The 26,381-nt window shown below is 41.9% G+C and overlaps 2 protein-coding genes across 3 annotated transcripts; both read right to left on the reverse strand.

Annotated features, from left to right (window-relative positions):
- Positions 1–6,029: 6,029 nt before the first annotated feature.
- LOC115120355 (myoblast determination protein 1 homolog 2) lies at positions 6,030–8,126 on the reverse strand. Its single transcript, XM_029649285.1, has 3 exons — positions 7,412–8,126; positions 6,977–7,055; positions 6,030–6,778 (listed from the first exon to the last, which is right to left on the reverse strand). The coding sequence occupies exons 1-3, from the start codon at positions 7,922–7,924 to the stop codon at positions 6,540–6,542; spliced, it is 831 nt and encodes a 276-aa protein (XP_029505145.1). The 5' UTR covers positions 7,925–8,126; the 3' UTR covers positions 6,030–6,539.
- A 1,153-nt stretch (positions 8,127–9,279) lies between these two features.
- Positions 9,280–24,842, reverse strand: LOC115120356 (ferritin, heavy subunit-like). 2 transcript variants are annotated; one of them, XM_065003023.1, is made up of 3 exons: positions 24,418–24,842; positions 23,463–23,609; positions 9,280–10,263 (listed from the first exon to the last, which is right to left on the reverse strand). In XM_065003023.1, the coding sequence occupies exons 1-3, from the start codon at positions 24,451–24,453 to the stop codon at positions 9,961–9,963; spliced, it is 486 nt and encodes a 161-aa protein (XP_064859095.1). In that variant the 5' UTR covers positions 24,454–24,842; the 3' UTR covers positions 9,280–9,960. The 2 variants fall into 2 exon arrangements, 1 of the variants encoding a protein (XP_064859095.1); XR_010459410.1 differs by lacking the exon at positions 9,280–10,263 and adding an exon at positions 12,644–13,744.
- Positions 24,843–26,381: the final 1,539 nt, after the last annotated feature.

Raw genomic sequence — 26,381 nt, forward strand, 5'->3', positions numbered from 1 at the left:
GTGTTTACCTGTAACACCATAGTGGGGTTGGCTGCCGTAGGGGAAGTGTTTACCTGTAACACCACAGTGGGGTTGGCTGCAGTAGGGGGGTATTTACCTGTAACACCATAGTGGGGTTGTGGTAGGGAAGTATTTACCTGTAACACCATAGTGAGGTTGGCTGCAGTAGGGGAAGTGTTTACCTGTAACACCATAGTGGGGTTGGCTGCAGTAGGGGAAGTGTTTACCTGTAACACCATAGTGGGGTTGGCAGCAGTAGGGGGAAGTGTTTATCTGTAACACCATAGTGGGGTTGGCTGCAGTAAGGGGGAAGTGTTTACCTGTAACACCATAGTGGGGTTGGCTGCAGTAGGGGGAAGTGTTTACCTGTAACACCATAGTGGGGTTGGCTGCAGTAGGGGGAAGTATTTACCTGTAACACCATAGTGGGTTTGGCTGCAGTAGGGGAAGTGTTTACCTGTAACACCATAGTGGGGTTGGCTGCAGTAGGGGGAAGTGTTTACCTGTAACACCATAGTGGGGTTGGCAGCAGTAGGGGGGGAAGTGTTTATCTGTAACACCATAGTGGGGTTGGCTGCAGTAAGGGGGGGAAGTGTTTACCTGTAAGACCATAGTGGGGTTGGCTGCAGTAGGGGGGGAAGTGTTTACCTGTAACACCATAGTGGGGTTGGCTGCAGTAGGGGGGGAAGTATTTACCTGTAACACCATAGTGGGTTTGGCTGCAGTAGGGGGGGAAGTATTTACTGGTAAACAGAAAAAGCCAAATGGTAAACAAAGAATCGCAAATGCAAAGTGGAATTTCAAGTGTCTGTTTTAATTTCCCAACTACCCAATTAAGCATTTTCGCTTTTCAATTTCCATTTGAATTGTATTCAAATGTCTTCTTGGAGGTGTGAAGCAGGAGCGCAACTCTGCACCCACATGTAGTAGTACATCCTAGCCATGTCGGCTCTCTTTTCATCGATTTTAGACTAGTGTAACCAACACGCAGCATAGACCTGCTAAGCTGAATCCTCGGGGAGCCAATGCAACTCTGCACCCCCATGTAGTAGTACATCCTAGCCATGTCGGCTCTCTTTTCATTGATTTTAGACTAGTGTAACCAACACGCAGCATAGACCTGCTAAGCTGAATCCTCGGGGAGCCAATGCAACTCTGCACCCCCATGTAGTAGTACATCCTAGCCATGTCGGCTCTCTTTTCATTGATTTTAGACTAGTGTAACCAACACGCAGCATAGACCTGCTAAGCTGAATCCTTGGGGAGCCAATGCAACTCTGCACCCCCATGTAGTAGTACATCCTAGCCATGTCGGCTCTCTTTTCATTGATTTTAGACTAGTGTAACCAACACGCAGCATAGACCTGCTAAGCTGAATCCTCGGGGAGCCAATGCAACTCTGCAGGTCTCAGGCAAGGTTAGGCCTACTCATCATGCATGTGTGGTAACTGAATCACCTCAGTTACAATTCACCATCCTTTGATCTCCTCCTCACAGAGACCAATCTGAGCCATGGCTCAAATATGACTGGCAGGGTTAGAATAAGGGTGTTCTGCGCATCAGAAGAGCAGATTAGTCCGCTAAAAGCCTATAGCCATTGCAACTTTTCAGGTATCAGGCAAGGTTACTCATCATGCGAACAACTAACCAGAAAGAGGTGGTTCTGTGACCATGCACATGTAATGAGGGCAATTCCAAGGTAGCAGAATGATAAAAAAAAAAAAAATTATAAACCATAAAAAAATTAAAATTGGAAAACAGATTTACTTGAAGAACAGTGTAGATGTAGTTTGGTAACAGAATGATTGTTTGTGGTGTTTGTGCCGGCATCTGGTTCCAAACTTGGTATCTGTACTGTTCTTCAAGTAAATATGTTTTTGTAAGTTTAACTTAAAATGAAAAATCTGAATTTCAGCATCATTTTGTTACTGTGGAATTGCCCATGAGTAACTTTTGCCTAGTGTTCATTTTCTGTTAACCATTTGCCATTTACTGTTGACCATTTACTATTTTATTTAACATTTCTGATGACCGTTTCATCAATTTCAGTGAACCATTTTCAATATTCGCACTTCAGTAGCAGAGGTGCAAAAATATGGCAGCCCCAATGCACTTATCACAAATGCCTTGTTTGCTAAATTCGCTGTTGCTCTCCTTTTTTGTGTCTTCATGAGCACAGTATAGATGATCCCAGTTCTAACTCCATGATGACGGCCATTTTAAAAACCAAAAAAGTATAATCTGATTATTTGTTGGCTTGTTGAACGATGTCGCACGCCGTAGTTTAAAAACTGTATCAATGTCACGCCCTGACCTTAGTTATCTTTGTTTTCTTTATTATTTTGGTTAGGTCAGGGTGTGACGAGGGTGGTATGTGTGTTTTTGTCTTGTCTAGGTTTTTTTTGTAATTCTATGGGGTTTTGGTATGTCTAGGTATATGTAGGTCTATGGTGGCCTGAATTGGTTCCCAATCAGAGACAGCTGTTTATAGTTGTCTCTGATTGGGGATCCTATTTAGGTTACCATTTTCCATTTTGGTTTTGTGCGTTATTGTCTGTGTGTAGTTGCATGTCAGCAATTGTGTCTTATAGCTTCACTTTTGTTTGTTAGTTTGTTTAGTGTTCGTCATGTAATAAAGAATGTATTCTTATCATGCTGCGCCTTGGTCTCCTCGTTATGATGAACGTGACAATCAAGGGATGATAGAGGCTTTTCCCAATGACACAAAACATGTAAAACAAAAATGAGAGCAAGATCTGGTAGAAGCTATTGATGATGATGAATGGATACAGATACCGTATGTTTGAATGCCTAGTCATGTTCATATCTTCTCAGACATAAATTACTGCAGTTTAAGGCCATCCATAGAACATAGTGACACTGAAATACATGCACTCAGAAATGTCATTCCTGGAGTTGTAAAACACTAAAGGGCACATATTTGCATATGTTATGGTCTTTTGCGAAGGCTTGTTGAATTCTAGTAAAGAGCATGTACTTTTATCTCAGCATGTCTAAAGGTTCTCCCTTCTCCCTGTTTTTGTTTGCTTGGAAATGTTGATACTGGAGACTGTTATCGGAAGAAACTGTGCAACCAAGCATTTATAGTAGCTAAGAAATACATTGGCATTAATTGGAAGGTTGGTTATCCTCCCACAATGTGAAGTTATGTATCACTAGTGTTTTGCATCTTCAAAGGGGTAGGCATGTTGTGTAAATCAAATGATACAACCCCCCCCCCAAAAATATATATTTTAATTCCAGGTTGTAAGGCAACAAAAGAGGAAAAATGCCAAGGGGGGTGAATACTTTCGCAAGCCACCGTACCTATTTAGGCAATCCCTAGCTGCTGGATTGCTAAATCCTGGCCTTGGGGGTCTGCCGTCCTGTGGGTTGTCACTCTGGCCTTGGCCTAACACACCCGAAACCAATACTGAATGTTTCACTAAGATCCTAAAGCTGAGTGTGGTGTGTTGGGTTGGGGCTTTGCAGAGTGGTGGACTCCTAGGGACAGGATGGGGCAACCCAGCTAAATTGTGTGCAAGTAAAAAGGGCTCTACAGTACTATTAGGCCTATTAATTATAATTCATTATATGGAGGATTTGCTGTGATTTGCTGTTTTAATGTATATTTAAGGTGTATGTGGGGGGTTTTGTGTTTTTTTTTGTGTTCCCAAACCTTTCGGACGTGCAGGGGGCTCGGCCTGGCTGGTCGGTCTGGCTGGCTGGTCGGTCTGGCTGGCTGGTCGGACGTGCAGGGGGCTCGGCCTGGCTGGTCGGTCTGGCTGGCTGGTCGGACGTGCAGGGGGCTCGGCCTGGCTGGTCGGTCTGGCTGGCTGGTCGGTCTGGCTGGTCGGTAGGGCTGGCTGGTCGGTCTGGCTGGCTGGTCGGACGTGCAGGGGGCTCGGCCTGGCTGGTCGGTAGGGCTGGCTGGTCGGTCTGGCTGGTCGGTCTGGCTGGCTGGTCGGTCTGGCTGTCATTTGATACAGAGGATGTCTTAATAAAGACAATCAGAAGTCTTTGTATTTTATCAAGAGTTGTTTATTTGTTAGGCTATTGGTTAAAGGTGCAACACAATATTTTTACTTTAATTACCTTTGATCTAATTCAGTCTTGTTAATAAGTTGAACATATTTAATAAGGATCTCATACTTAGCTTGATGACTGTGGGCATTTTGCTTAATTTTTGTTCTAAATAAAGACAGCATATTGGATTGTGTAAAAATGCAGAAAATTAGCTTTAGATGCCCAATAAATGGGGTGGACCCCCGCCAGGTTATGTCCCCCCACTTCTAAAACCCAAGTGGCTCCCCTGCCTACTACAGCAAGTCGACGGCGCCCCGGGACACATTACAGCCCAGACAGTTATGCCCATGCGCAACTATTTTTGTGACGAGATAACAGCCAGCTAGTTGTTCATCTCTCAAAAGAGCACAAGACCATGAGATTTTGCAGCAAGCCCGCCATAGTAAGTTGCCTATAGATCCATTGTCATATAAGCGACCGTACTATAGGCCTATATTTCCGCCGAGTAGAGACTGTCTACATGGAAAATGTTGTAACAGCCCTCATCTTTGCTGTAGCCTTATTGGCCTAGTTGAATTATTGCTCCGGGCTTTTGCATTGCAGTACACAATCTGAACTCGTGATGACGCTACTGCTGTCTCTGCTCAAATGTTAGACCCATAAGGGCCAGCGACTCACTTTGCTCACTTCTCAGCCAAAAAACACAGATGTATGTTTCCTTTCGCTTCTGTTCAAGATTTTTGTTGTTGCTGTCATTCACTTTTGAACAGGACAATAAATAAAGGCAAAAACAATAATGTTAACACACCTCATAGTACTTTTCCATTAAAGTGTATTTATTCTAATTGGTTATAATGTTTGAAATATAGACCATTGCTATAGGTCAAATCGGACCTAATGTTTTTTTTTGCATTTGACCATAGATAGCCAAACGGTTTCATTGAATAGGCTACATTTTAACTGATTGAAATTATAAATAGCAATTCTTTGTACATCTAGCCTGCTAAATGTCAGTCAGACACGGAATAGCATGCATATGTTCAAATGTTTTTTTTCGGGATAGCATCAAAAAGAAGAAAGGCTATAGGTTTATAGGCCTAAAATCTATTTTCATAACTTGTACTCCTTGCGTACATATTTAACATAAATATGAGTAACGTTTTCTTTTGGAAATGAATTCACGAATACAGATATACTTATGGAAATGCCATTATAGAATGGAGAGAAAAACATTGTAGACTAGGCGTATACTGTCAATGTATTTGTGTGAATTGAAACAGAGGAAACCTTCGTAATAATTTAAAATGGTGTCGCAATTTGTTTTGTATTAAAGCATGACATGGATTGTTGTGCAAATAGGTCCATTCGACATCAATGCATGATTTATGCAACAATTAGAGCTGTACGCTAGTAAGTATTCCGGCCCTGCGTTGATAGGTTATTTTAAGGGATATTAGGCCTATCTTATAAAATAATATGTTAGACATATTATTTTTGTTAGACATATTATTCTATGGCAACAGTTTCTGTCTTGTTTGTGGGTAATTTGTGACCTTATCAAACCCATCAGTTAGGAATACAATAAGATGTATTTAATATAGGCCATAGCCTATAACCTTCCCATTATAGTTCATGCTTTGAGACGTTAGATGTGATAGGCCTATGACATGGAGTAATAATCGAAATAATTTACATTCGATAATATGCTATTGTGTCCTGTGTTACGTTTAATTTTGTTATTAAATGTATGTGAACATTAAACTAACAACTCTTGTCCATTGATTAATTTAAATCAAAACTAAACATTGCCCTATTTACAATAGGCATACTATTATTATATAATATGCTTAATTAATACAGTATAATATGCTACAGTGTTTTTGAATTTTGAATTTCAATATTTTCTACCCGTGTTCCCCAGGTTAAACATGCCAGGTATTAACGACACACATTCACAGTTATCTTGGCAAAATATAATAAATGATGAAACATGGTTTGTATAAATACTCATAGTCATTTATTTATAATAACATCGAAAGCCTTTCACTCATTTTAAGATGTATAAATATAAAGTTAAACATTTCTCACAACAAACAAACCAAGCGCCTCAGCCTACATTAAATACATAAAACACTTTTTTTTGTTTATTTAAAAAAAAACAAATCACCTCTTATTTACACATATACAAAAATGGTCCTCTATTGTCATAAACAATAAAAATGGCAAGGAAAGAACAAAAGATGACGATGACACACACACACACACACAAGTCTAAGAAAGTGGTCAAATATTTCATTTACGATTACACTTAGGCCTACATAAATAAGTCGGAAATGATATCTCATAAAACGTGACCAATGGGAAGCCAATGATTGATCTTCAAGGAATTGAAACCTTTCTATTAGAAGGAATGACAGCTTTGCCATCATATTATTCTACCACAGCAACATTCTGCAACTCTGTCCGTTTGTTGTTTTCTACAATTTACAGGAATCGATTCGTTTTCACTGTGTTCATAGCACTTGGTAGATGGGGTCATGGGACGACTGTGGGCAGTTGGTCGGTGACGGCACGGGTGCCCCCGTTTCGCTCAGGATAGATCCCTCTTGTGAAGAACAGGGGCTACCCTCGGAACCCTCCTGGCCTGATAACACAGTGCACGCAGACGTGTCTGTAGAGATTCTCTCCACGATGTTGGAAAGACAATCCAGGCTGGAAATGACCGCTGCGTTCTTGTTGCTTCTGGAATCAGCTGTAACAGAGGTGAAGGAAACATCAGTCAGAGACAAGTAACATTATCTACATGTGTGCCAAAAAATGTCTGCCTTGGGTCTTGTGCATTAGGCTACTGAAGGAGAGCTGCTGAAAAAAAACGTATTTTAAAAACCGTATAATAAAGGTCTAGGCCTAACAAGTCACAATAATATAACACTTTAAAATAATAACTTACCATTTGGAGTCTCGGCGAAATAAGAGCTGTCATAGTTGCTTCGTCTTGCGGACGTGCACGTCGGGGCATTGTAGTCCATCTGGATAAAACATTAATAAATGCAATCTAAGAATTCGATCAATAAAATAGCACTGTGTGTTCTGACAGCTTTTGGAGTGATATTGAATGACATGAATATCTCAAACTATATACCTATATCTCACCTTTTTGTGTACTTAGCATGTAACATTTTTTGTTGTTGATGTACTATTTACCAATTTTTCTCCACAATTTCGTGATATCCAATTGGTAGTTCCAAAATAATATAAGAAAATCAAATCGAATAGGCCTACTAAATGTATTTATATAGACCTGCAAATAGGTTTTATTGAATAAAAACTACCGAATTCCAGTGGGGTCATGCACATACACTGATGTCAAGATGCACCAACTCACCATTCCATCAGAGCAGTTGGACTGTGGACTGGATGCATCAGAGTCCCCGCTATAGTGTTCCAACACCGGGTAGTAGTTCTCGCCGTCCTGGCCCCTGAGCAGAGATTGCAGAGACTCGATGTAGCTGATTGCATTTCTCAAGATCTCCACCTTGGGAAGCCTCTGATTGGGGTTGTTTGACGTGCATCTCTTCAGGTTCTCGAAGGCGTCGTTGACCTTTCCCAGCCTCCTCCTCTCCCGCATAGTAGCAGCCTTCCTCCGGTCAGAGTTTGTGGTTTTCCTCTTGCAAGCTTTACATGCCCAGAGGAGGCACCTCCCGGCTTGGTGGTGCCCGCTCGGTGCCCTGATGTGCTCGTCTTCGTTGTAATGGTGGTCGTCTGGCTTGAGGAGTCCCACGTGGACCAGCCGGGGGTCCAGGTCCTCGAAGAAATGCATGTCGCTGGTGTTGAAGCACGGGTCGTCATAAAAGTCATCAGCAGAGGTGACAGGGAACGAAATATCCGACAACTCCATCTCACTGTCAAATTCCAAGACCAGCCTTGTAACGATTGTAATCCTGGCTCTGTATTTGTCACAAACGTTAGAGGTTACCGGAAACTTTGGGCAAAAAGTTGAACTGTAAAGGTATCCTTAGAGCAACCAAAAAACTTACAATTAGTATTAGTTTTTAGTGTAGGAATTTGGTTGTCTTTCCCAACCTGTATCCTAGTGCACCCCTTGGGTACCTGTTGCTGATGCTGTGGCTCAAACAAGCTTTTATCCCTGGTGAGTTAGGGGCGTGCTCTGCATTTCTGACAGCTCCCTGGATTGGCCAATGGTCGCGCGGAGTGTGTGCGCAGGGAGGGGTTTACAACTTCATGCTAATTAGTGTACAATTTCTCGTAACTGTCTCTATAATAACATGGAATAGGATTACTTTATTTTTCCAGAAGGAACTTTAGTAAAAGCATACTATTCTAGTAATAGGACTACATAGAAGTATAATAATAATACAGCTATGCACCAACATATTACAATTGAATCTGTATATTACATTTATGAAAGTGATTTGATTGTAATTCATTGTTCATTAATATGAGCTTCTTAAAATATCAGTATGACTGTATTCAAAGGAATAATAAGTCTCGAACGCTCTTTTAAATTCAAATAGCTCATAACCTGTCTTAATCTTTAATTATGTTATTCACACGTTTATCTAGTGTCCCTATACAATTGGTTTCGAAGATGGAAGTTGGCCTAATGATATCACTAATTGTCGTCTTGCACAACCTATTATTATAATTTATAGCCCTCAAATATATTCATTATCCAATGTGCAGGCTGCTTTATATTTAATCAGGCGGACCTGTTTGTTTGAAATAAATATACTTTTCTAAATACGAAATGCTCTCATGGCTGTTATGATTTGAAGGGATTTTTATTTATTTTTTATAGACAGGCCTACTGGAGAAAAATAGGCCACGATAAGCCTGCTACTTGAAACCCTCAATGTATTGTTATTGGTATTTATTGGGATCCCCATTAGCATCTGCAAAAGCCTCATCTACTCTTCCTGGGTTCCACATGAAACATGACATAATACATAGTACATAACATGATCAGTCAAGGAGTGAAATACATACATTTAAAACGTCACACAGTCGACAGTACATATCAGTACATACACACAATATCTAGGTCTGGATTAGGATCGCTAGATGGCGATAGTGAGTTAATTAAACCAGTGATGACATCCCATGCAAAACTCCTGCAACAATCAAGAATCCTTTGACAGTCAGGAAATTAAAGTCACTACGAACACTTATATTACATTAAACACTATATGAGCCATATAGAACAAAGAGAGCTTAGAGGTTTTTTTTCAAGACTTTATTTCAAAAGGAAGACATTGTTGTAACTTTGTACTGTATGTGATGAAGAGGGATAATGCATATTTCAACAGTATATTTAAAGGCAATATGTTTTGTGGACACAAAGTGTATCGATGAGACAATTCCCAAACAATATCTCTTAATCATCAACCCAGAATTTCTAACGAATCAGTGATCTCTTTGTAACATAGTAAATACAGAAATACTTCACATTATAAGCGACTTAACATAGTATACTGTGAGGATTGTCAAATACCAGATATTACAGTATCAACTTTGATTGTCACATTGTTACCTCTCAATGCATCCAACAGCATCCTTTAAGACATCAAGGCTCAACTTTGCTTACGGAATACATACATGATACACTGAGGCTGTGCCCTTTTAAATGTCCAGATCAAGTACATAATACATGTATTCTTCATTTTTGGTTCAGTTTACATTCTAGAATGAAGCTATTTGTAAATAAGCCATCCCCCCTTGTTTGTTCAGTTCAGAAATCATTTCCATAGAGGACTTTGGAGTGTCTTCTACAATACATTGGTCTTACTGACTAGCAATAACACAATATAGGTGCCCAGACAAAAAAACACAGACATGACAGGAAAGGCTTGTTTTGTGAGTCTAACTCACCAAGTAGGCTTCTTTAATGGAAACGCACGCTAGTGAGTGAGTGATTCATCCACTGGTGACATTGGTCAACTCCTCCTGCAGCTGGTTGATTAGGTACTCCCCAAAGCCCCCCGAGCGGTCAATGGTGCAGCCCACTCTACGGGCGTTGGTCAGGAGGTCTCCCAGCAGTTTGACGCGGGGCACCAGTGGCCCCAGGAAGCGGCTCTTGACCACGCTGGCGGAGTGCGGGTCGCTGTGCTCCTTGGACAGCTGGCTGAGCTCCACCATCACAGCCATCTCCTCCTTCCACTGGCCCAGCATCAGCTCGAGGGCTGGGATCACTGCACACACCACCTCACAGCCTGGCCTCTGGGGGAGAATGACAGCACACACACACAGAGACGGCCATTAGAATGCACTGACTGTAAGTCGCTCTGCTAAATCAGGGATTCCCATAGTCGGTCTTAGGGCCCCACCGGGTGCACGTTGTGTTTTTTTGCCCAAGCATTACACAGCCGATTCAAATAATTAAAGCTTGACGATGAGTTGGTTATTTGAATCAGCTGTGTAGTGCTAGGGCAAAAACCAAAACGTGCACCCAGGGGGGGCCCCAGGACCGAATATGGGAAACCTTGTGCTAATAATCAAAATGTAGATGTTAGAACAGAACAGCTCGCTTAATTGTCCCCCTTACTGAAGGATAACTATATATTTTTTTACTTTAATTCATTAATATACTACTGTAGTTTCTTAAAATCTGAAAACACTTGAATATATCTCTCCTACTTTAACTATGATCTTTATGAAAATGAATCTATCCAAACTGTTTTATAAACAAAACAACGAAAAGCCTTTCAGACAACTTCCTTCCAAACTTCAAACAAAGTTGAAGAATTGGTTGCAGAATTTAATACAAATCGTAACAATATCAAAACTGATGAATAGACTTATTCAGGGCACATCATTTGCCCTCACAGATCAATGGATAACAAGGTGTCCCAAATTGCTGATGATGGACCCCTTAGCGGTCCCACTTGGGATCGATTTGACATGACTCGTAAAACTGGAGGAGGCAGAAAGAGGACACGGTACTAAAGTGTCAACGCCACCCCGTACATCTGGAAACACAATTAATGCCTCGTCCTTCCGCCTGCACATTAATCTCCCCAATTTTCCGGAACTCAGGGGAAATGTACACCCTGACAGGCAATAGGCCTGAGCCCCAGGAAAAGCTCCAGGGTTAGGGTTTAACCCCCCACCCCCTTGGCCTCAGACGTTCCTATTCTGTCCACTCACAACCCCTTATCCCCAGCACCAAGCATAGACAGTAACCAGATTTCCACACAACCATTTAATGCAAAATAATTACCTGACGCATAAGAAAAAGTCACGACAGGGCTTATGGAAACAGCAAATGTTGGTACAATTTCATGTGTCTGTAAAATTAATTATGCGAGACATGACGTTGGAAATGCCTTTATGCGCAAATATTGATAAAATAAAGTAAACTTGGGAGTCACACGATATGGGCCTACCACCACGATGTGGAAAAGCATGAGACGTTTATAGGCAGATTAAAAACATTATGATGAACTTCACATGGTGGGTAAATGCACTGTGATCATGCACATTTCCAATAGTCCAAATATTGAGGGTAAGCTATTATTTGAATGCTGGTGACCGGTGCTTGGCTGCCAATTATCAAATAAAATGATCTTGCCCTTATTCATTTCTCATCATATAACTAACCCCCTGTCCACTATCAGTGAGGGATATCTTGTCTTGAGAGCATGTGTCAAAACCAGATTGTGCAAGTTTGCTATTAATCACAACAGTTTGTTGTGAAAACCATCGGTAAAGTTGAAATTGAGATGACCATCGAACTTATGTTTTTTATTCCGTACATGGGAACTTAACCGCAAAAGTAATTTATGTGCACTACTTCATCACGCACAGCCTTTTATCTGCCACAAGTCAGTTTGATGGAAACTCACATCTGGTGGGAAAATGCGCTTATTGTTTTTATGCAGATTTTAGGATATCCGCATGAAAATCTGTGGCCAATTGAATGGAAACCAAGCTAGTGTGCCAATTTATTTAGCCAGAAGGAAAAAGGCATGCATGCATGACCCATGCCCTACTGCACTGCCTAAAGTTAGGAGGAACCCATCCCCTCTCCCCCGGCAGTGGGCACACAGAATTAGAATGAGTAGAACAGGCATCCCCATTCAGGTCAACTATGCCATAAAGGGTGGTGGTTCATTATATTTCTATAAGCGGGCAGCTCTACACTGTAAAACTTTTCCCTGTAAATTGACAGCATTATACTAGCACCACAGTTGCCAGTTTAATACTGTAAATTTGCTTTACAGCAGTGATGCTGTAATATCGTTTACAGTACCATTTTCCTTACTGTAAAAATTATTACAGTATTCTTGCTTTAAATTTACAGCAAGGATGCTGTAATACAGTATGTTACATATTACAGCATCGATGCGGTAAATTTACAGCAGGGATGCTGTAATATGTTTTACAGTAAGGAAATTCATACTGTAAACTATATTACAGCATCACTGCTGTAGAGCAAAATTACAGTATTAAACTGGAAACTGTGGTGCCAGTATAATGCTGTAAATTTACAGGGAAATACCTACAGTAATATACAATTATTTTACAGTACTAAGCAGCATTGCAGGCTGTCTTTAGAAGACAGCTCCCTGACACATAATATTGTAAGAAAAACAATGTGTACAAATATATATATTTATTCAAATTCAAAACATGAATTTCACATGAATTGCACTTTAACCACAAAGAATAACATTTGAAAAGAGCAACATTATAACTCCAGATAGTAGGGGAGAGAAAGAGAGAGACAGAGACAGAGCGAGATACAGTGATAAGAACATTGACAAATACTGGCCAATAATGTACTTCACCATACACAAACCAAGATATCAGAATAGGTCATTCTTAAATATACAGGATTATGTAAGAAAAAAATGAACTCTAAATTAAAAAAAATTTAAAAAGGAGAAAAGTTGAACAGGGAGATATTTTTACAAAAAACTATAACAAGAACTGCTTGCCTGCCTGTCTTTGAGAGAGAAATGAGAGAGAGAGATCGAGAGAGAAAGGGGCTGAGTGTCAGGCATATAGGTGGCAGGGAAGTCAGGCGCAGGAGAGTCAAACGGAGTGTAAAATGGAGTCTTTTAATAATGTCATAGTAACATGCTCCATAACACTAAACAGGAAAAGAACATAAACAAATATGGGTAGGAAGACCCGTCGCGCACCTATACAACAACAACACTACACTGACAATAAACAATCTCTGACAAAGGGGAGGGGAAACAGAGGGTTAAATACACAACAGGTAATGAATGGGATTGAAAACAGGTGTGTGGGAAGACAAGACAAAACCAATGGAAAATGAAAAATGGATCAATGATGGCTAGAAGACCGGTGACGTCGAACGCCGAGCACCGCCCGAACAAGGAGAGGCAACGACTTCGGCAGAAGTCGTGACAGTACCCTCCCCTGACGCGCGGCTCCAGCTGCGCGTCGACACCGGCCTCGGGGACGACCCGGAGGGCGAGGTGCAGGGCGATCCGGATGGAGACGGTGGAATTCTGATAACATGGAAGGATCTAACACGTCCTCCACCGGAACCCAGCATCTCTCCTCCGGCCCGTAGCCCTCCCAGTCCACGAGGTACTGAAGGCCCCTCGCCCGACGTCTCGAATCCAAAATGGATCGAACAGAGTACGCCGGAACCCCCTCGATGTCTAGAGGAGGCGGAGGAACATCACGCACTTCAGCCTCCTGGAGCGGGCCAGCCACCATCGGCCTGAGGAGAGACACATGGAACGAGGGGTTAATACGGTAATTAGTGGGCAGTTGTAACCTATAACATACCTCGTTCACTCTCCTCAGGACTTTAAACGGCCCCACAAACCGCGGACCCAGCTTCCGGCAGAGCAGGCGGAGGGGCAGGTTTCGGGTCGAGAGCCAGACCCTGTCCCCTGGTGCGAACACTGGGGCCTCACTGCGGCGACGGTCTGCGCCAATTTTCTGGCGCCTTATGGCACGCTGAAGGTGGACGTGGGCTGCCTCCCAGGTTTCCTCAGCGTGCCGAAACCAATTGTTCACCGCAGGGGCCTCGGTCTGGCTCTGATGCCAAGGAGCCAGAACCGGCTGATACCCTAATACACATTGAAAAGGAGTAAGGTTAGTGGATGAGTGACGTAGCGAGTTCTGAGCCATCTCTGCCCAGGGCACGAACTTCGCCCACTCCCCCGGCCGATCCTGGCAATAAGACCGCAGAAACCTACCCACATCCTGGTTAACTCTCTCCACCTGCCCATTACTCTCGGGGTGAAAACCTGAGGTAAGACTAACCGAGATCCCCAGACGCTCCATGAACGCCTTCCAGAACCTTGATGTGAACTGGGGACCCCGATCAGACACTATATCCTCAGGCACCCCATAGTGCCGAAAAATTTGTGTAAATAGGGCCTCTGCAGTTTGTAAGGCCGTAGGGAGACCGGGCAAAGGGAGGAGACGACAGGACTTTGAAAACCGATCCACAACGACCAGGATCGTGGTGTAACCCTGTGAAGGTGGAAGATCAGTCAAAAAAATCCACCGACAGGTGCGACCACGGCCGTTGAGGAACGGGTAGAGGTTGTAGCTTACTTCTGGGCAGGTGTCTAGGAGCCTTGCACTGGGCGCACACCGAGCAGGAAGAAACATAAATCCTCACGTTCTTAGCTAAAGTGGGCCACCAGTACCTCCCTTCAAGACAGCGCATCGTCCGACCTATCCCAGGATGACCAGAGGAGGGTGACGTGTGAGCCCAATAGATCAATCGGTCGCGGACAGCAGACGGAACGTACAGACGACCAGCTGGACACTCAGGGGGAGAGGGCTCTGCACGTGACGCCCGCTCAATGTCCGCGTCCAGCTCCCACACTACAGGCGCCACCAGACACGAAGCTGGGAGTATGGGAGTGGGATCCATGGATCGCTCCTCTGTGTCATACAGCCGAGACAATGCGTCTGCCTTAACGTTCTGGGAGCCTGGTCTGTAAGAAAGAGTAAACACAAAACGAGTGAAAAACATGGCCCACCTTGCCTGGCGAGGATTCAATCTCTTCGCCTGCCAGATGTACTCCAGATTGCGGTGGTCAGTCCAGATGAGAAAAGGGTCTTTAGCCCCCTCAAGCCAATGCCTCCACACCTTCAAGGGTACTACAACAGCTAACATCTCTCGGTTCCCCACATCATATTTTCGCTCCGCTGGGCTGAGCTTCTTCGAAAAGAAAGCACAGGGGCGAAGCTTCAGTGGCGTACCCGAACGCTGAGAGAGCACTGCTCCTATCCCAGCTTCGGATGCGTCCACCTCCACAAAGAGGGATCCGGATGAGCCAGCACAGGCACCGAGGTAAACAGAGTCTTCAGGTGCTCAAAAGCCCTGTTCGCCTCAGCCGACCACTGCAAGCGCACCGGGCCCCCCTTTAGCAGTGAGGTAATGGGAGCTGCCACCTGACCAAAACCCCGGATAAACCTCCGGTAGTAATTGGCAAACCCCAAAAAACGCTGCAACTCCTTTACCGTGGTTGGAGTCGGCCAATTACGCACGGCTGTAATGCGGTCGCTCTCCATCTCCACTCCTGAAGTGGAAATCTGATGCCCTAGGAAGGAGATGGATTGTTGGAAGAACAAGCATTTCTCAGCCTTGACATATAGATCATGCTCCAACAGGCGACCAAGCACCCTGCGCACCAGAGACACATGCTCGGCGCGTGTAGCAGAGTATATCAGAATATCATCGATATACACCACTACACCCTGCCCGTGCAGGTCCCTGAAGATCTCATCTACAAATGATTGGAAAACTGATGGAGCATTCATCAACCCATATGGCATGACAAGGTACTCATAATGACCTGAGGTGGTGCTAAATGCCGTCTTCCACTCATCACCCTTCTGAATACGCACCAGATTGTACGCACTCCTGAGATCCAATTTTGTGAAAAAACGTGCCCCGTGCATTAACTCAATAACCGTATTAATCAGAGGTAGCGGGTAACTATATTTCACTGTGATTTTATTCAGACCTCGATAATCAATGCACGGGCGTAAACCGCCATCCTTTTTTTTCACAAAAAAGAAACTCGAAGAGACGGGTGAAATGGATGGCTGAATGAACCCCTGATGCAGAGATTCAGAGACATATGTCTCCATAGCCTCCGTCTCCGCTTGCGACAGGGGATACACGTGACTCTTGGGATATGCAGCGTCTACCAGGAGATCTATCGCACAATCCCCCCGTCGATGGGGTGGTAATTGAGTAGGCGAGAGCCAAATCGGCATATTCGGAAACCCCTAAACACCTATCTGAGCATTCTCGCGACCACCCCGTGAGAGCCCTCTGTGGCCAAGAAACAGTGGGGTTATGGCAAGCTAACCAGGGTAGGCCTAGCACCACAGAATACGCAGGAGAATCAATAAGGAAAAGACTAATCTTCTCCTTGTGACCCTCCTGCGTTATCATACTAAATGACTTAAATGTAAATGTAAATGTTATGGTGGTGGTGGCGCTGGAGAAACTCCCTGTCTCTCCCAGCGATCCATATTCTGGACAATGCGATCCATGACGGAGCTTATACAGTCAAGCTCCCTCACTTGTTCCTGAACGCGTTCCTCCAGCTCCATGAGCATAGTGTCCTCTCCTGCTGACTTCATATTGTTGGTCAGAGATGCTGTCAGGCATATGTGTATAGGTGGCAGGGAAGTCAGGCGCAGGAGAGTCAAACGGAGTGTAAAATGGAGTCTTTTAATAATGTCATAGTAACATGCTCCATAACACTAAACAGGAAAAGAACATAAACAAATATGGGTAGGAAGACCCGTCGCGCACCTATACAACAACAACACTACACTGACAATAAACAATCTCTGACAAAGACATGAGTGGAAACAGAGGGTTAAATACACAACAGGTAATGAATGGGATTGAAAACAGGTGTGTGGGAAGACAAGACAAAACCAATCGAAAATGAAAAATGGATCAATGATGGCTAGAAGACCGGTGACGTCGAACGCCGAGCACCGCCCGAACAAGGAGAGGCAACGACTTCGGCAGAAGTCGTGACACTGAGAGAGAAGGATGATAGAGAGGAGTGAGCAGGGCTAGATTGGAGCCAGAGAAGCACGCTACCGCAAGCCAACACAGGCTCTGGGATGGAGCAAGCAGATCATTTACTGACCCAACCCACATGGCAGGATTTCTGAGAGAATGAGAGATGCAAACAAGTCTCAAATAAATCTCGGTGGCGTGCAGATTATCACCCCAATCTTTGAAACTCTGATCCTCCTTAGCTAAGATATGTCAACTAGGACAAACATGGAAATAGAAAGAATAGAAAGAGAGAGATTGCTATTACTATCACTATTACTATCACTACTACTATTATCGCTATTACTATCACTACTACTATTATCACTACTACTACTATAACTATCACCATCACTACTACTATAACCACTACTACTAATGCTACTATAACTATCACCACTATTACTACTACTATCACCACTACTACTACTACTATCACCACTATAACATTCACCACTACTACTATCACCACTACTACTATTACTATCACTACTGCTACTATTACAACTACTACTACTACTATCACCACTACTACTATTACTATCACTACTGCTACTATTACAACTACTACTACTACTACTACTATCACCACTACTACTATTACTATCACTACTGCTACTATTACAACTACTACTACTACTATCACCACTACTACTATTACTATCACTACTGCTACTATTACAACTATTACTATTACTACTACTATCACCACTACTACTATCACCACAACTACGACTGCTACTATCACCACTACTACTACTACTACATTACTATCACCACTACTACTACTACTATTACTACTACCACTACTACTACTATAACTATCACCACTACAACTATCACCACTACTACAACTACTATCACTACTACTACTATTACAACTACTATCACCACTACTACTACTATCACTACAGCTATCACCACTACTACTAATATAACTATCACCATCACTACTACTATTACTATCATCACTACTACAACTATTACCACTACTACTATTACTATCACTACTACTACTATCACCACTACTACTACTATCACTACTATTACTATCACTACTATAACTTTCACCACTACATCTATCACCACTACAACTATCACCACCACTATCACCACTACTACTACTACTACTATCACTATCAACACTACTACTATTACTATCGCTACTACTATTACTATCCCTACTACTATTGCTATCACTACTACTATTACTATCGCTAATACTATTACTATCGCTACTAATATTACTATCGCTACTGCTATCACTACTGTTACTATCACTGCTACTATTACTATCACCACTAGTATTACTGTCACTACTACTACTACTATCAACACTACTACTACTACTATCACTACTACTATTACTATCACTACTACTACTACTATCACTATCAACACTACTACTACTACTATCACTACTACTATTACTATCGCTACTACTATTACTATCACTACTACTATTGCTATCACTACTACTATTACTATCGCTACTACTATTACTATCACTACTACTATTACTATCACTACTACTATTACTATCGCTACTACTATTACTATCACTACTACTATTGCTATCACTACTACTATTACTATCACTACTACTATTACTATCGCTACTACTATTACTATCGCTACTAATATTACTATCGCTACTGTTACTATCACTACTACTATTACTACTACTATTACTATCGCTACTACTATTACTATCACTACTACTATTACTATCGCTACTACTATTACTATCGCTACTACTATTACTATCACTACTACTATTACTATCGCTACTACTATTACTATCGCTACTACTATTACTATCACTACTACTATTACTATCGCTACTACTATTACTATCGCTACTACTATTACTATCGCTACTACTATTACTATCGCTACTACTATTACTATCACTACTACTATTACTATCACTACTACTATTACTATCGCTACTGTTACTATCACTACTACTATTACTACTACTATTACTATCGCTACTACTATTACTATCACTACTACTATTACTATCACTACTACTATTACTATCACTACTACTATTACTACTACTATTACTATCACTACTACTATTACTATCACTACTACTATCACTACTACTATTACTATCACTACTACTATTACTACTACTATTACTATCACTACTACTATCACTACTACTATTACTATCACTACTACTATTACTACTACTATTACTATCACTACTACTATTACTACTACTATTACTATCACTACTACTATTACTATCAATACTACTATTACTACTACTATTACTATCGCTACTATTATTACTATCACTACTACTATTGCTATCACTACTACTATTACTATCACTACTACTATTACTATCGCTACTAATATTACTATCGCTACTATTACTATCACCACTACTACTATTACTATCACCACTACTAAACGACCCTAAACGACTTTGCAAAACTATAGTTTGTTAACAAGAAATTTGTGGTTGAAAAAACAGTTTTAATGACTCCAACCTAAGTGTATGTAAACTTCCGACTTCGACTGTAATTAATCAGAGAATCTGGTATAAAAGTGACACAGACTGATACCACCCAACAATGAAATGCACCTGTGATTCTGTGACCAGAATCACTGAGATCTTTCCAAATGTGTATCCGTCATCATTTTCTCCCATTACAACAAGGCCTTTAGTGTATGTTTTTGCTTTGTATACAATTTTAAACACCTCTGCAGTGCTTTGCTTTGTGAACCCTTTTGACTGTCCGGCTCCCTGACTGGTGTTGTTATATAATTGCTCCTCAAATGAATTTATGACACCAACAACTTCAATGCTATGTGGAAACAATTGGCCACTGCATAAGTAATCCTGGAGTGGCTCTCAGACAAGTTTTCTGGCACACTCCTTGAAGTAGGAGTGCTTGCTCTCAAACCTTAGTGTCCTCATTCGTTTGTGTCGCCCAAGTTGCAGGATGAGGTCGGGGTAGTGTAACAAGTACTGATGCTTCAGTGCAAGGGCACTCTATCCCACAAGCAAAAACTGTAGTTCACAACATTTCTATGTTTTTTTTTGCATGAGTAATGAATGCTTTAATATTTAGGAAACAGAAATTGCAGGATTTACACCTGCACATTCCCAATAAAGCTACTTCCAGCTACGTGCAATCCTGCAATATGAAAATTACACTACCCCCAGCCACCAAATGGCATTTACACACCAAGAGCTATCAAGCTATACGTTACTATGCAACTCATGCCAACCACACAATCTAAACAAAATAATTATACACTACAAGGCTAAATAAAATATCAGTCTGTGCCTGATGTTTCAGATATCATTAATTTAACGTTGCCTAATTAATGGTTGGATAGGATCACTTCTGAAAGATTAGCAGAAGCACAAGGAAAATTCAACTCAAGCGGAAAATGCCACTACCATCGCCCTGAATAATGTTAGCAAGCTAACCACACAATTTGAAGAAAAGGAAAATGAAAAATAACTTTAATATCTTGCAGGGTAAAATATCAGTCTGTGCCTGTTGTTGCTGAATTTATTAATTTAAATGGACTAATAAGGATAACAAAAGCATAGGGGGTATATTCCACTACACTGCTAAATCACATGCACCCTGAGACTGAATAGAGCTAACATTAACCAGAGATATTTAGAGAAAGGTGTCCAATGGAGTGCGCCATCTCTGAGCTATAGCTAACGTTAGCAAGCACCATTCCCCTTTCATCTGAGAGCTTCCATTCTTCTCATTCCAACTGCAGAATCACCCAAAAAGTATACATCCCAAGGCAAAATGTCAGTCCGTGGCTGTTGACAAACTAAAGGTGTATTCGACATAGCTAAACTCTCGCTCCCTCCCTAGACAAACTGTATTTTTGTCTGGTGAAGCCTATGACCATTTTGCCACTAATAATACCATAGCGTTAGCACCATGTCATGCACCCACGGGTTAAGTAGCCTATCCAAAGAAACAAACATATGGATTTCTGCACGTTGTTAATACTAAAATGATTTGCTCTATAGCTACAATATCACAAATGATTTTACCAGCAAGAAAGATCAACGCAACAGACCGACATGTCAACTTGGATATACTGTTAGCTAACACAATCCAAACAAGCTAACGTTAGCGAGATAGTTAGTAGCGTAGTTAATTAAGAAAACCTGCAGGTATATAGAAGTATATAGTACAGTCTTGGCCAAAAGTTTTGAGAATGACAGAAATATTAATTTCCACAAAGTTTGCTGCCTCAGTGTCTTTAGATATTTTTGTCAGATGTTACTATGGAATAGTGAAGTATAAGTACACACATTTCATAAGTGTCAAAGGCTTTTATTGACAATTACATGAAGTTGATGCAAAGAGTCAATATTTGCAGTGTTGACCCTTGTTTTTCAAGACTTCTGCAATCCGCCCTGGCATGCTGTCAATTAACATCTGGGCCACATTCTGACTGATGGCAGCCCATTCTTGCATAATCAATGCTTGGAGTTTGTCAGAATTTGTGGGTTTTTGTTTGTCCACCCGCCTCTTGAGGATTGACCACAAGTTCTCAATGGGATTAAGGTCTGGGGAGTTTCCTGGCCATGGACCCAAAATATTGATGTTTTGTTCCCCGAGCCACTTAGTTATCACTTTTGCCTTATGGCAAGGTGCTCCATCATGCTGGAAAAGGCATTGTTCGTCACCAAACTGTTCCTGGATGGTTGGGAGAAGTTGCTCTTGGAGGATGTGTTGGTACCATTCTTTATTCATGGCTGTGTTCTTAGGTAAAATTGTGAGTGAGCCCACTCCCTTGGCGGAGAAGCAACCCCACACATGAATGGTCTCAAGATGCTTTACTGTTGGCATGACACAGGACTGATGGTAGCGCTCATCTTGTCTTCTCCGGACAAGCTTTTTTCCGGATGCCCCAAACAATCGGAAAGGTGGACTCATCAGAGAAAATGACTTTACCCCAGTCCTCAGCAGTCCAATCCCTGTACCTTTGCAGAATATCAGTCTGTCCCTGATGTTTTTCCTGGAGAGAAGTGGCTTCTTTGCTGCCCATCTTGACACCAGACCATCCTCCAAAAGTCTTTGCCTCACTGTGCGTGCAGATACACTCACACCTACCTGAGCAAGCTCTGTACTGGTGGTGTCCCGATCCCGCAGCTGAATCAACTTTAGGAGACGGTCCTGGAGCTTGCTGGACTTTCTTGGGCGCCCTGAAGCCTTCTTCAAAACAATTGAACCGCTCTCCTTGAAGTTCTTGATGATCCGATAAATGGTTGATTTAGGTGCAATCTTACTGGCGGCAATATCCTTGCCTGTGAAGCCCTTTTGTGCAAAGCAATGATGACGGCACGTGTTTCCTTGCAGTTAACAATGGTTGACAGAGGACGAACAATGATTCCAAGCACCATCCTCCTTTTGAAGCTTCCAGTCTGTTATTCGAACTCAATCAGCATGACAGAGTGATCTCCAGCCTTGTCCTCGTCAACACTCACACCTGTGTTAACGAGAGAATCACTGACATGATGTCAGCTGGTCCTTTTGTGGCAGGGCTGAAATGCAGTGGAAATGTTTTTTTGGGATTCAGTTAATTTGCATGGCAAAGAGGGACTTGGCAATTATTTGCAATTCATCTGATCACTCTTCATAACATTCTGGAGTATATGGAAATTGCCATCATACAAACTGAGGCAGCAGACTGTGAAAATTAATATTTGTGTCATTCTCAAAACTTTTGGCCACAACTGTATATGGAATTAGTACATACCTAGCAGCTGCTCAAAAATATTTAGGCTACTTTTCCACGAAAATACAAAATAGCTCGAGTAGAACAGAAAGATAATTTTCTCATGAGTCTTCCCTTACAGACCCTTTGGCGCAGAGCATCGCATTATTGGAAATCAAGTCTGTTCTCAGGGCAGGCCTGGTTGTAGATAGGTTCGAGTCGGGACATTGTTAGCATTTTAGCTTTCCTAACCTTCACCTAATTATCATAACATGCTGCGTTAATTCACGTAACCTGCTAGGAAAAGTAACTGCTAAAAGTAACTGCTAAGAAAAGTAAAACCGGTAGACCTGCCCTGAGAACAGTCTTGATTTCAAATATGAGATACAGCTCTCTTTCCCTCTCTTTCACACACCACAGACAGTTTGGCACCTTCAACTACAGCAGTGTTCAGGGACTACTGTAAAGAAATACAGTAAATTAGAGTAATTTCTATAGGATTACAATTACAATTACAGTTAATAACAGTATTTTTCAGCATTTGACCCATAATGTAGTACAATCTACAGCATTAATGCTGTAAAACACATTTAAGGTATTTTACTGTGCATTCTATAGTGTTTTACTGTTGAGATGACATTAAAGTCTTACAGTGTACCTGTATGTCTTTATTACAGTGCTGTCCCCCTCTGTCTGACAGGTAGTCCAGCATGGCCTCAGCCTGCGCCTGTTCCTGCTCAGAGTGCTCATGGAAGAACGCTGCCACGCTTGGCAAGGCAATATCATCCTGCTCAAATATATTGGCCTGGAAGAGTGAATCATATAGAGTAACTCCAGTGAGAATGATTTACAAGTGGGTTATTGACATATATTGCTGTATTGGATGGCATACAGCTTAATTCATATTGTGACTAACTTTAAGCAACTTGGTACATTTAATCAACTCATCAAAGACCTGTGCAAATATGACTAAGTATGGAAATGGAAATAAACGATAAGATGAAGACTTGCAAGATTCATTGCTTGGACACATTAGTTATGCAATGTTGTGGAATGACAGTCACGATAAGCTCTACATTAAGCAAAAAGGCACGCATTCAGGGCTCGAACCAATTAGCTTATAATTAAGCAATAAGGTCCGAGGAGATGTGGTATATGGCCAATATACCACGGTTAAGGGCTGTTCTCAGGCAAGACGCAACGCTAAGTGGTAGTTTTTACGCACGACGCGACACGAAGTGGTATATTGGCCATATATCACAAACCCCCGAGGTGCCTTACTGCTATTATAAACTGGTTACCAACGTAATTAGAGCAGTAAAAATACATGTTTTGTCATTCCCGTGGTATGCTGTCAGACAATCAGCATTCAGGGCTCGAACCACCTAACATAGTTCATAATGTAGACCACACCTCCTCGTGCCTTATTGCTTAAATACATGACAGAGGGTTGAAAACCTTTCAGTGATTCAGGCCATAAATTATTTTATTTTAAAAAATCCATGCAATTTCAAATAGCTTTTATTTATAAACTTCCAATTTTCCCATAGAACATTTTGTAAACAAGTAACTTGCACTTATAGCCTATTGCTGGATGGTTAGGTCGCCCTTACCAGTGCATCAAGTCTGTAAGTAATCTCCATAAGCATTGTAGATACTCCTCACAAACTCTCCTCAACGACCGCAGGGAGGTTCTGTTTCACCCTGCTCCCGACAAATGGTCTGTGAATTTTACAGATAGGCAGGCTGGTCTTTAATCTCTTGACACTTAGTTCAGCCATGTTTAAAAATTCCCGACGGTGATTAGATTGTAACAACAACCGTTATTGCACAACTGATGAAGTCGAAAGTTGGCTAGCTCACAACTATCTCGATTGAACGACACTATCTCCTTCTCATACTTTCACATAAACGTGTGATAATATTTATCCTTTAATACTAAATTAATAGCGTAATATAAACAACTACATACACTATAAGTGTTGTTTGCAGTCTTTGGTTGCGAGAGTGAACGATCATTTAGAAATTGAGAAATCGTTTCCAGTTCAGATTCTCAAGTTCATCCGGTGAGTGTGATCGACACTGCCCTAAATGAGAGTGAAGCGCAACGTCAATTACAAATAGTAAAATTCAACAACGATTAGTGAAAATTGTGTAATTAAAAAGTGGGCATGAACAGTGGCTAATGCATGCGAATTATGCTGGGATAGCATGTTGCACGTCAGAAAATAAATTCGGTTTAGTCAAAATAAAATAGAATCACTTTATTTTTGAAAGCGGGGTATTTGCTTGAATAAACACAGTTCTTGTATATTTTAAGTGCTGAATGTAACGTCTGCTTCCAACTCCACTCTCAAACACATAGATCCCCTGAACGCAGCTCACGCTCCAGATCCTAATCACCTGAATTCTGATCACCTGTTCACACACCTGTATGTCATTATCACATTTACATTTACATTTAAGTCATTTAGCAGACGCTCTTATCCAGAGCGACTTACATATCACACACTATTTAGTTCAGTTTTTGCACCCCATCATTGTGATGTATTGTTTGTTTTGTGACATACTGCTATCTGGAGCTCTGGGTTTCCCCCTAATGTATGATCGTTTTTGCCTGCCTCACTAACGACGCCTATTCCCTGCCTGTACTTTAGCCTATCGGATTTCCTGTTATCAATTTATTACCTTCTATTTCGGATGACATTACTAGCCTTTTCCCTGCCTGTACTGTTGGCTTTTTGGACCCTCTGTGTATGACCTGCTTACCCCTGGACCCAGCTACCTTCCTCCTCCTGTGGCCCGATACAATAAACACCTGCTGCGCCCTGCGCTTGAAACCAGCTCTCTGTCTCCCATCGTGTTCATTACACTGTATTGTTCCTGGATTTTAGAACAATGGCATAAGCATCCCATAATCAGCCAGACATGTCTTTTAGACCAACAGTGCAGAATTGGACTTCCCCATAGGCCAGTGGTCCCTACCCCCTGGACACCGGCCAAATTGTAATTTTATCACCATACTAAACAGGATACTATCATGTGAACTCAGGGGGGGGGGGGATTTCCCTTTTTCAGGACCCTGTCTTTCAAATATAATTTGTAAAAATCCAAATAACTTCACAGATCTTCATTGTAAATGGTTTAAACACGGTTTCTATGCTTGTTCAATGAACCATAAACAATTAATGAACATGCACCTGTGGAATGATCGTTAAGACACTAACAGCTTACAGACAGTAGGCAATTAAGGTCACAGTTATGAAAACTTAGGACACCAAAGAGGCCTTTCTACTGACTCTGAATAACACCAAAAGAAAGATGCCCAGGGTCCCAGTTCATCTGTGTGAACGTGTCTTAGGCATGATGCAAGGAGTTATGAGGAAGGCAGATGTGGCCAGGGCAATAAATTGCAATGTCCGTACTGTGAGACGCCTAAGACAGCGCTACAGGGAGACAGGACGGACAGCTGATCGTCCTCGCAGTGACAGACCTGAACAACACCTGCACAGGATCGGTACATCCGAACATCACACCAGCGGGACAGGTACTGCCCGAGTTATACCAGGAACACACA

This window comes from Oncorhynchus nerka, linkage group LG17 (genome assembly GCF_034236695.1).
Source record: "Oncorhynchus nerka isolate Pitt River linkage group LG17, Oner_Uvic_2.0, whole genome shotgun sequence".
Lineage (NCBI taxonomy): Eukaryota > Metazoa > Chordata > Actinopteri > Salmoniformes > Salmonidae > Oncorhynchus > Oncorhynchus nerka.